At 42.5% G+C, this 12240-nt stretch overlaps 1 protein-coding gene across 3 annotated transcripts in view; it reads left to right on the top strand.

The window, feature by feature from the left end:
- Positions 1–12240, top strand: part of LOC124168149 (cystathionine beta-synthase) — a 189486-nt gene that overhangs the window by 95152 nt on the left and 82094 nt on the right. For all 3 annotated transcript variants that reach the window (XM_046546273.1, XM_046546274.1, XM_046546272.1), the window contains one exon: positions 10385–10477. In XM_046546273.1, the coding sequence (XP_046402229.1) occupies positions 10385–10477 (93 nt within the window). The remainder of the gene's footprint in view (positions 1–10384; positions 10478–12240) is intronic.

Raw genomic sequence — 12240 nt, 5'->3', positions numbered from 1 at the left:
AAGTTTGGGTTCTTTCTGTGACATTCAGAACAGTGTTCTTTACCAACACTTCACAATGCTATCTCTGACATGGCATGACAGACCTCAATGTGAAAAAGAGATGTTACAATGTAAGCCTAGCTATCAGTCACACTAACATGAGTTACTTAGTCTGAAATTCAACCAGGATATAACTAAGACTGCACCATATAAATGAGAAATTAATTAACTTCACGTAGACTGAAATTGGAAAACTTTCTGATGGCTCTCTTCTGGCTTTACATTTTATACCATACTATTCAGTTACCCATTACTCATAGAAGATACAGCTTAATGGGAATAGTCCTGAGAGCACGAAATTAGCAGTAAGTGGGGGAATATATTCACATGATTGCCTTTGTGTTTCCTACTCTAAGAACCAGTAGCATACACTATAGTGAGATAATGCATGATCTAATATTGTTTAATCATGAGTACTAGCTTATATGTCCTCTAAATTGTGTAATTTCTAGGTGCCTTGAAAAAGAGCCATTTTTTTCCTGTGAACATGAACGAGTATTTTTTTTACTAAAAGGAACGCCGGACTCACGATTTTTTTTCATCAGAATCTTTGCTCATACATTAGTGATTACTTTAAACTAAACCAGGAGTCTGTACTCGCATGGCCTTTCCCTGTGGATGCTGATAATGAAAAATAGTGCAAGGGAGATTTTTTTGTAAACTTTATTTTTTTGCAGCTGAATTACTTCATGCAGTGAATATTGGGATCCAGGTGCCGGCCGAGAGAGTCAACTGAGGCGGCTGACTAACGGAGGCGGCTGACTAACGCAGAGCCTGTGCGTCATCACCTGCCGTTCGCATAAAAGGCCGTGGCCCGGCATGACGGGGGCAGTATACAACTCGACGTCAAGCCTCGATGTAACGGAGTGACAATAAATTGTTGAACCCGGAGTTGGTGTTTTATAATTAAGAGAACGCTACATGGTGGCAGCGGTGCCAAGAACGCAGCGGCGAGATCCACATGACGGAAGGCAACAGCACGTTCGTGCTAACAGCAGGCGTGACGGCGCCCTCCCAATTTTCTTTTGTGGCGGAGGATTGGCCGCGATGGGCGCAACGTTGGGAGAGATACTGGGTTGCGTCTGGGCTGAAGAAGCAGAGCGACGAGGAGCAACTCAACATGCTGGTGTACGTGATGGGCGAAAAGGCGGAAGACGTACTGCTTAGCCTACAGCTGTCAGCAGCGGATAAGAAGAAATACAAGAAGGTATACGAAGAATTCAAGAATCACTACATGGGACGGGTAAACATCGTATACATGAGGGCGAAATTTAACCAACGCTGCCAGAAGGAGGGAGAAGCAGTGGATGAATTCATCTCAGACCTGTATCGCCTCATACAATATTGCGAATACGGGTCGCTCCAGGACGATCTTCTCCGAGATCGAATTGTGGTCGGAGTCTACGACGCGAAGCTGTCGCAAGCGTTGCAGATGGATCCGGGCCTAACACTGGAAGTGGCTCTACGGAAGGCACGTCAGGCGGAAGAGGTGCAGCGCCAACAGGGGCTGCTGAGAGGCACCCAAGGGTCAACGCATCGCGGAGTGGCATCAGACTATGAGGTTAGTGAAGTAAAGAAGAGGACTAAACCAATTAGCGGCAAGCGAGCATCACCAGGGGGATGCAGCGGACAGAGCCAGCACCAGAGATGCGGCAGATGCGGGCGTAGTCCTCAACACGCGTTCGCAACTTGCCCCGCGAGACAGTCAACGTGCCACGCGTGCAGTAAGAAGGGTCATTGGAGAAAAATGTGTAGATTGCGGAAATCCGTGGGGACCGTCGTAGTCCGGGAAGAAGAAGACGAAGAAGATATTTATTACTTGGGAATTGTAGATACTAATGTAGAGCCATGGTGGGTCACAGTCACGCTGAATGGTGTCGATATTAAATTCAAAATAGACACGGGGGCAGACGTAACAGTGATAGGGTCCCTCGTGGTTGAAGATAAATTGCAAGGAATTAAATTAACCCCTACGTCTAAACGACTGGCAGGCATAGGAGGGACGAACTTTTGTGCGAAGGGAAGTTTCGAGGCTAAGCTGCAGTGGAAGGAAAAATTGTGTGATGAAACAATTTACGTAACTCCTGGGGGCAGAGAGGTATTGCTAGGGAGGCCAGCTATTCAGAAGTTAGGAATATTAAAATGGGTCGGGGTGACTTCCTTACGTAACGGGGCACCGGAGAATACATTCCCTGCGTTATTTAATGGACTAGAAAAGGATGAAGCGATGGTGAAAGAAGTAATAAAGGCTCTACCAATGTCAGACACCAGGCTGGAAGAAGTCAGAGAAAAGCAAGAAAGAGACGACGTCTTAAAAGAGATAAAGCAATACGTTCGTAATGGCTGGCCTGCGCACAAAGAAGACCTTGAGCTGCCGCTGCGGAGATATTATGAAGAAAGAGGATATCTCAATGAGGGAGAAGGATTGCTTATGCATGGACACAGAGTTGTTATTCCGAAGGAGTTAAGGAAGGAGATGCTCGATAGGTTACATAAAGGTCATCTAAGAATAGGGAAATGTAGGGAAAGGGCACGAGATGCAATTTGGTGGCCAGGAATATCGGCAGACATACAAAATGCAGTTGAAAAATGCGAAGAATGTCTGGAGAGGCGTCCACAGCCCGTTGAACCCCTGATGCCAACTGCAGTTCCGGAAAGACCCTGGATGATGGTAGGAATGGATATCTTAACCGTCCGCAATCAGAGCTTTTTAGTTGTTGTAGAATATTTTTCCAGATCTCCGGAGGTGGCGAGGTTAACAAGCACTACCGCAGCAGCAGTCATCGGAAAAATCAAAGCGATTTTCGCTAGGTTTGGGATCCCAGAAGTTGTTAGATCCGATAATGGGCCACAGTTTAGAGGAGAAATGTTGGAATTCGCCAAAGAATACGGATTCCGGCTAATAACGAGCAGTCCATTATTAGCGAGAAGCAATGGCCAAGCAGAGTCAGCAGTAAAAATAGTTAAAAACATTTTACTGAAGGAGAAAGACCCAAATTTAGGATTACTTGTCTACAGGTCAACACCCCTGGAAACCGGATATAGCCCAGCAGAGCTGTTAATGGGAAGAAAATTACGCACAAACCTTCCCATTTCTTCATACTCATTGCAGCCATCGTGGCCGAACCTGAGGGAGCACCGGGAAAAGATGGGAATAAAGAAAGCAAAGGCTACCGAGAAGTACAATAGAAGACATCGAGCTCAACCGCTGCCCGAGCTGAAACCATGAGACCGAGTTTGGGTGACTGATAGGAAACACTACGGGAAAATCGTCAATAGACGCAACGAGCCGAGGTCATACGATGTGGAAGTTGACGGCGGCGTTGTTCGGAGAAATCGAGCATTCCTCGTAGCGGCCAAATCGGTGGCGCAGAGCAGCGGGTCCGGAGCGGGGGAATTCCATCGGGGTGAAATAATGACAAGAAGCGGGCGGGTGGTGAGAAAACCAATATGCATGTGTGAGAGATAAGAGGCTAACACTTTTCTTTCTTGCAGAGAAGGGAGGGTGTTGGGATCCAGGTGCCGGCCGAGAGAGTCAACTGAGGCGGCTGACTAACGGAGGCGGCTGACTAACGCAGAGCCTGTGCGTCATCACCTGCCGTTCGCATAAAAGGCCGTGGCCCGGCATGACGGGGGCAGTATACAACTCGACGTCAAGCCTCGATGTAACGGAGTGACAATAAATTGTTGAACCCGGAGTTGGTGTTTTATAATTAAGAGAACGCTACAATGCAGTGAATATTTAATGATAATAGTGGGATCATTATGGACCACTTAGCATTAGGAAAAAAAATCATGGCTTTTCATCTCACAGGAATGGAGTAATGGATGAAAATAAAAATCACCATGTGTTGCACGTTGCGGCACTTTAGGGGTCACGCCCAAATTTCAATTGCTCATACAGTAGACTCTCGTTAATACGAACAACGTTGTTACGAAGTTCTCGTTATTACGAAGCAAATCGTTGGTCCCGTCGAAAGGGCCTATCCAAGCAATAGTAAAAGAAACGTTATTACGAAATTTTCGTTTTTACGAAATTACGAACCTATGTCCCGGTCCCGGCAGTTACAATACGAACTTTATTACGAAGTTGCACGCACAAGTCACGGTATTTAGGTGGATATTCACTACACTTAAGTTTCAATAATTGCGCCACGTTTAAGTTATTCTCGTTTACTGTGCCTAAGAGCGTCAATTATGGTTCTTTATTCAGTTTACACGCAAAATCATATAACTAGCTTCATTCCTGTGTAGTCAGGGTGCCCTACTCATAACCGTTCGTAAATAGGATGTACAGTCAGACCTCTTCCTATGCACATTCGATTTACGAATTTTCAGAGATACGAGCATTCAAAATTTTCAAATTTCAAATTTGGCGCCTTTCGATTTGGCCGATACTACGCGGTGTGGCGCTGGGAAACTCTCACTGTGATCATGATCTGAATAAGGTATCAATGAAAATGGAGTGAATTTAGGAACTGTTCAACGTTTCGCCCGTTCTTCGTCACCGCGGGGAGCTATTTTTTCGGCTCCGAATGCATCGCAGGCCCCGCTAGATCAGTTCGCCACAAGCTTGAGTAAGCGCATACGTGTAATGCAGTGTTGCATCCCGCAGGATAACCTTACTCTGCGATTAATTACATAGTCCGGCTGGCGAGGGTTGTCCGATTACGGCACAATAGGATGGGCGGATAATCCTGCGCCAGCAGGGTTTAAAGCCAACCGCTGTCCCCCAAACGCACCTCACACCCTCGCCTAGTCATACAACGTTGTCAAATGCATAAACGAACACCGAAATAAGCCTGATCCACCAAAATAAGCCCATTCTTCGAATCACAGAACAAGTGATTATTCCTCTAGGTCCTTGACGCTCGTCGTCCCTTCCGGATCTTTTCTTCACGGAACACTTTGTAAGCGTTTCCCTTTCTTACATGGCAGCCTTGCCCCCTCCCCGGACCTAGACCATTTGGTCTGTAATTGGACAACTCTCGGTGGCCGGACTGTAATTTTATCAACCTAGGAACAAGGTCTTGGGACGCATCGAGTTTGAATATCGGAGTTCATGTATTCGGGAAGATATCAACCCTCGAATGCGTCATGGCGCAGTCTTCTGTTGAAAAACTGAAACGCATTTTCCTGTTTATATTTCTTTCCGCGTATTATAATACACTATTGCTTTCGACGATTCCTAAAAGAAACGTTCTTACGAACTTCGTTATTACGAACCTCCGATTTTTCGGTCCCGTGAACTTCGTAATAACGAGAGTCTACTGTATTTCATTAACAAATGACAATTGGAGGCTAAAATTGCACACAATTTCTAATCATACCAAAATGTATGACCATGGTAAGTTTCATGAAAATCCGAGTCGGTGGGTGTCATGGCCTGGTTGATTTGAAATGGAATGACCCTGTAGTGTCTCTTTAGCCCTATTAAAAATTGCAAATTTAAATGGTTGCAAGATTATAAAATATAAATTTCAGTTGTCAAGGTTCTGTGCATATTATATGAGTGGACATTATGAAGAAGAATTTGAAGATGGTGGTGAGGCAAGCCAGGTGGGTATGTCTCTCCACAGTATTATTTTATTTCTGTGGTTCAAACGTGTGCGTTTATGTTTTGTGTGTGTTTTTCCAATGCAGATAGTGCTTTACTTCGTTGGGACGAGTTACTGAAATGCTGCTCATGCAACTTTTGGATTATTGTGCTTTATACTAGTTCTGGTGTTGTTTTACCCACCCTTCCGAATCGGGCCTATGACTCTCGGTCAACGTGAATCGTCGCTCCCGGGATTTGGCCTGCCTCCTCCACGGCAACCGTTTTTCGTCCCTTCCGGTGTTCTCCCTTTGTCCCTTCAAGTCCCTTCCAAAAATTTAGTGCTTAATGTCTAATTGTGTGTGATATAATTATTGAAGTGTTAGTTTCTTAGCGCCCTTTCTCCACTTAAAATGTGTGCAACGAAGTTGAGTGTATATTGCCAAAATGTTCGTAGTTTGAGAAACAAGTTTGGGGCAATGGACTCGTTTCTTCATGAACTACGAAATCACCAAGTGATATCCCTCATGGAGACGTGGCTTTGCGACAATGTTTCTGATGGCGAATTATCTATATCCACTTCTCATCAAATTTTCAGATGTGATCGAGTTGGTAAGCGTGGCGGTGGTGTCCTTCTTGGTGTTGACAATGGTTTCTTGGCGCTACGTCGCCCTGATTTGGAGTTAGGCCCCGAGATTTTATGGGTCGAAGTAACTTTTCCCTTTAATGCAACGTCTTCTGTAGGGAGAAGGCTATTAATTGGTACATTTTATCGACCACCTTCTGGTGATATTACAACTTTGGAAAAGTGTTTCAACTCTGTGTCACTAGCCCGCAGTGTGGGTGAAGTTATGCACTTAGGTGACTTTAATTTAGGCATTGACTGGTCCTACCCTGTGAATGTTAAGAGTTTATCTGGCCTTGAGGAGTTTTTTTGTTGATCATTTCATTAATGGCCTGGGCCTTAAGCAATGCAATATGTTTCCTACGAGGGGGTTGGCAGTCCTGGATCTTGTCTTATCCTCGCTTGAGTTGAAAGTTTGCCCTGCTGGCGACTATTTCTGCTCCGACCACGGGTCCCTAGAAATTTCGCTTGAACCCAGTGGGTGGCCACCCCCTACACCAAGGTCTACTCCGCCCCCTTCTCTACGTCCTCCCACCCCCATCTGGAAAAGAACGGATTGGGCTCATGTTAATGACACCCTCAACTGCCTCCCATGGTGCCTCTTGGAAGAAGGCTCTGTGGACGAAGCCCTTGATATGTTTTATGACTGGTTGGCAGGTGTCCTGAAGGACTGCATTCCGCATCGGAAACCCCGTTCTAGAAAGTCCCCACTTTGGATGACCAGTGAGACAGTTTTTGTTTTAAAAAATAAGCTAAGTGCTTGGCGCCTGTACAAACTTTTTCCTAACCCCTACACATTAAAAACTTTCATGAACCTTCGGCGTCATGCCAATTATCTGACTAAGTTAGACTTTACCAACTATATAGCCTCAATTTCCTCCGAATGTGTTTCCAACCCAAAACGGTTCTGGTCTATGATCAACTCCAGGCGTAACTCTGCTTCCACGCCTATGGAAATGTCTTTTGGTGATGTAACTGCTGTTGGTCCTGGGCGTGCTGACCTTTTTTCCAAGTTCTTTTCATCCACCTTCACCTCTAATCAACTTTTGGATACCTCTGTTCTTGATATTAAATGTGTTAGTTCCCACTCTCTCTCCTCACTTTCCACTTCTCCCGATGAATGTCTAAAATTGTTGTCATCCCTTAAAACTAACCGTGCAACTGGTTCAGATCAGCTGGCCGCGATGTTCCTAAAAAATGCAGCCCCTTCCTTGGCTTTACCCCTATCCATCATTTTTAATAGATGTTTTTCAACGGCATATTTTCCGTCAGTGTGGAAAATTGGCAGCATTTTCCCACTCTTCAAATCCGGAAAGAAATCTTCTGTAGAATCATACCGTCCTATCTCAATTTTGCCAATTATATCGACTATTTTTGAGCGCATCATTCATCAACGTCTGTTGTCTTTCTCTCTTCCCTTAATATCTGACGAACAGCATGGTTTCCTTCCCGGATCATCTACAGTAACAAATCTGTCCATTTTGCACAAATATTGCATTGACACTTTCGAGACTTCATCACAGCTGGATGTATGCTATATTGATTTTGCCAAAGCTTTTGACAAAATTAACCATCAATTACTGCTCTTCAAATTAGAGAATCTGTATAATGTCCATGGCAATTTTCTTTCAATTTTTGTGTCTTTCCTACAGAACCGGCAACAACACACTATTGTAAATGGGTCGCGTTCTTTGATGGCACCGGTTACATCTGGAGTTCCACAAGGGAGTGTCCTCGGGCCTTTACTGTTTGCTTTGTATATTGACGATCTGGTTGACATTATCTCCTCCACCAATTGTAAAATATTATTATACGTAGATGACTGCAAAATTTTTAAACAGATCAATTCCCCGAAAGACTGCCTTGCTCTGCAGAAGGCCCTTGATGCCATAGACCAATGGTCTGAGATTTGGAGTCTGAAAATTAATCCAGCCAAGTCTACCATTCTACCATTCACCCTACGAAAATCTATCCTGAGTATAAATTACCGATTATCTGGACATCATATTCCTTCGTTCACCTCTCAGAAGGATTTAGGGGTTATTTTTGACTCTAAGCTGCTCTTTCGTGAGCACATTAAATCCATTTCCACCCGCGCTATGTCTTTGGTGGGTATGATGTATCGCCATAGTGAGGTGTTGGATTTAATTGCTCTACGCACCTTCTTCCTTTCCTGTGTCTCTCCGGTCCTAGAATACTGCAGCCAAATCTGGTCTTCGGCCCCACCTTCTTCATTAAAGCTCCTGGAACGTCCATTGAATTTTTTCCTTTCTGTTGTCAGCTACCGCCACTTGCCTTTTCGTAACTTCTCCCTCAATAAGATTAGATCCTCTCTTGGCATTTCTACTTTAGCTGATCGCCGTATCCTGAATGACCGGAGACTCTTTTTAAATATCATTAATGGCAAATACAGATCATCAGACCTTCTTTCTTTTTTTCCGCTTCGTGTTCCTTCGCGCACGACGAGGTCGAGTGACCTATTTCATTGTTTCACCCCCCGCCTTTCTGTTTCTAAACGTTCTTTTCTATTCAGACTTCCTTCTTCCATTAACTCATATGCCAAATGTGTTCCAAATTTTGATCCTTTTTTTCATCCCACACCCAACTTTCACCATCACTATCGTAATTTTCCCCCTATTCCTCGCACCACCCGATGACTATTGTTTGTTATTATTGGTAAATACTGTTGAATATTTTTTTTGTTTTTGTTGGTTACGGTGCTTAATGTTATGTAATTATTTCTACTGTTATTGTAGTCCTCTGTAATTGGCCTTGTGCTGTTTTTGGACTAAATAAATAAATAAAAGTTTTGCAGAGATGTGGATAGCAGCCAAAGATTGACCTGAGCTCTCTGCATGACTGCACTTTATACTTGGGAATTTCAGGGCCATCAGTTAATAGGGTGGTTTCATATTTTTTTTATTGCCTAGAGCGAAAGATTATTACTCCTCGAGTACGTATTGCAGGGTTTTAGATTTTGAAATGACGATATCTATTTTTCACGATTAAATGAAAAGTGAAAATTTTCAAGCGCTTGAAAACGCGACGGCTAAGAAGGAATGCTGGGAAAACCCCATACGACTTCATTCTGGTTCTGGCTGCCGCTCTGTGAGGCCACCTTGGTGCAAGGCTATGAGCATCGCTATGATGCAGGCTGCTTGCAAGTAGCAGAGTACCCTGCTAGCAGGCAGCACTTAGCTTAAATAAGGATTATTAACACCCTATCAAACGAAGGAAATTTTCCGACCTTAGGCAATTTTATTAGGCGATTATTAAGAGATGTTTCCTTGAGCTCTGTGCCCCATGCATGCATTGGTAATATCAGGCAATGTAAAACTTCTGACTATGTACTTGTATAGCATCTTGGCCCCTGTGACGTCACGTGGAGTGGAATTGCATGGGCGCCAATCTGACCTTTTTCAAATGAGGTTAAAATTGGCCATTAACATTCGCCTAAACTGTGACTTCCAAAACCAAATAATTTGCTAATTATGAATACACTAATGGTGAGTAATGAATCATAATCAATGCCTTTCATTTTCTTTGTGGAAGGAAACTACCCTATTCACTGATTTGAGACCAACATTGTAGAACAGAATGAGGGTGTTCGGTGACCGAAAGAAAGAACCAGGGGAGAATTATGCATTAATTTTTAGTCCCTGGAATTACGCATGAATTATTCATGAATTTTTGCTCAACCTGGAATTTCAAATTCTCTTATTTTAAATTATTTTCACGTATAATTTTTCCAGTAATATTCATAGTATTTTTTATTTGAGATAACTTTTGGTGCATTAGGGTGGATTGGAAAAATCGTTTTTTCTCAATTCCATCTGGCCCAGTGAAAAAAGTTGTGGGACTGATCAAAAATAAGGCCTGAAAATTTTGAGACCTCTAGGTGAAGCCGTGGCCCAAATGCAATTTGGGAGGTAGGGATCAAAATTCAAAAGATTTTATGTTTAATGGTTAATCCCTGTTGACGACATTGAGACAGTGAAAACCTGAAAAAAAATGTGAAAACTTTGAAAAAAACTGTGAAAATCAGGAAAAAACCGTGAATTTCATTATTTAGGTAGAGTGGGAACCCTGTTAAATGCTGATTTCTAATCTTTATAATGATTATGAGAAAAGTTTTACTTACATATACTTTGATAATACTTAAGGTATTTTTCATTTTATTCCAGATCGATCTGTGGTGGACCAATGGTATAAGTCGAATGACAAGGAGTCGTTGGTCATGTCCAGGAGGCTCATACGTGAGGAGGGGTTGCTCTGTGGTATGTAAATCTATTTCTATATCCATCATGCTCATACACATACCCATAATGTTGCAAAAGACAATGATCTTTTATTTATTCACCAAAGTTATCTGACCTGACGGGTCATGTTTATCTCTCATGTTAAATTTCGATGAAAAGTTTATTGCCTAAATTAGTTCAATAAAAGTTGATCTTTTTTATAGTAAAGCCTCATTAGGTATAAGAGATGGGTCGAATAGGTGATTTCTTGAACTTGAATATCGAATTCGAACATTAAATCATTGCTCAAGTATTCGAATACCTTGAATTTTGAAAACCTCGAATACTAGAACTGCGCTAAGCATATTAAACGTACGTTTTTTCTTCTATTTCACTTGAGGAATGTATAAAGGCATACATATATCAAATACATTTTTTAAATAAACCTTTTATTTTGAATAAATTCCCCACATTGATTGTTGTTGCTTTACATCAGCTGTTTTTTGTTGCACTTTTCCTAAGGTATCTGTTTTTATTGGGTGACTTTGTTTAGACAGACTTGTCATTTCCAAGGCCAACTGATTTTTTATCATCTCAACTTTATATGAATCTTGGAAATCACTGATTTTGAATCATGCATCAAGAATTGTGGCAAAACTGAATAGTTGTTCTTTTCCCAGAAATGTATATCACCTTTTAGTGGAAAACAACAAATCATTGACGTAACCTTGTAGATGACTTTGCGAAAACTTTTTAGTTTCTATAAAAATTAGTAATGCTATTCACAAGGGGGATAACTTAAGAAACTGTGACTGCAGTTCCACTAGCAAGAAATGTTGCTCCTTCCTGAAAACATCCAGAACATCAATCGATTGCTTGATAGCATTGCACTGTGGCTGTGGAGTTATGTCTACATTAAAACTCAGGTTAGAGGCAGTTAATTTTATGGCTTTCTTCTGTTCCGGAAGATTTCTTATCATTTAAAAAAAGAGTTTCATCCTGGAGGAGCATTGAATGAGAAGTGGTGAAAATAATTTTTTGAATAAGGATTTGGTGTTGGCGAATGCTGTTGATGAAATCTTCACGGGAAATCAGCGGGGTAAGGATGGACATTGCTGTCAACGTTTGTTTCAATGGCCTTCTCTGCCATCGTCCTGAAGACGATTGAAACGTTGGCAGCAATGTCCATCCTTCTCTGGCCTTCTCTGCCATTCCTTCCTGAAGACGATTGAAACGTTGGCAGCAATGTCCATCCTTACCTGGCTGATTTCCTGTGAAGATTTCATCAACAATTTTTTGAATGTTGGTGGGTTGATGCATTCAGCCAGGGGCCTGTGCATATGTCGTTTTTTACTATTACCGTGTATAGCTGAATATAGTCCCCCCTTTTTTTCCAAAAATGCCTGTGGTAAAAGCAAAGGGGGGGACTATATTCAAACGCTTTTTTTTAACTTTTCCCGAAACTGAAGCCTCAAAATTAGGGGGGGGAACTATATTCAGACTATATTCGGAGAAATACGTTATTTTAATGAAAATTTTGATCCTTTATCAACTTTGACACGTCATAGCAGAGCAAAAAGAAACAAAACTGATGTCAGGGGAAGCCGGCATCCTTGCAGTCTTTGAATTTGTGATGATCTTTGTGAAGAGTGGAACGGTTCAGGAGCAGTAGCTCAGTGCTTAAAGGAAGGTACCCCTAAAGTCGATATTTTTTCCTGCTATTTTTAATTAATTGGAGGGGTTTCATGGGGTAAAACGGGGATTTTTGGATTTTTTCTCCTGATCATTTTTGGTTCCCCACG

Source organism: Ischnura elegans, chromosome 11, assembly GCF_921293095.1.
Source record: "Ischnura elegans chromosome 11, ioIscEleg1.1, whole genome shotgun sequence".
NCBI lineage: Eukaryota > Metazoa > Arthropoda > Insecta > Odonata > Coenagrionidae > Ischnura > Ischnura elegans.
Note: the sequence above shows the minus strand (reverse complement) of the source record. Positions and strands in the feature narration are given on the sequence as shown.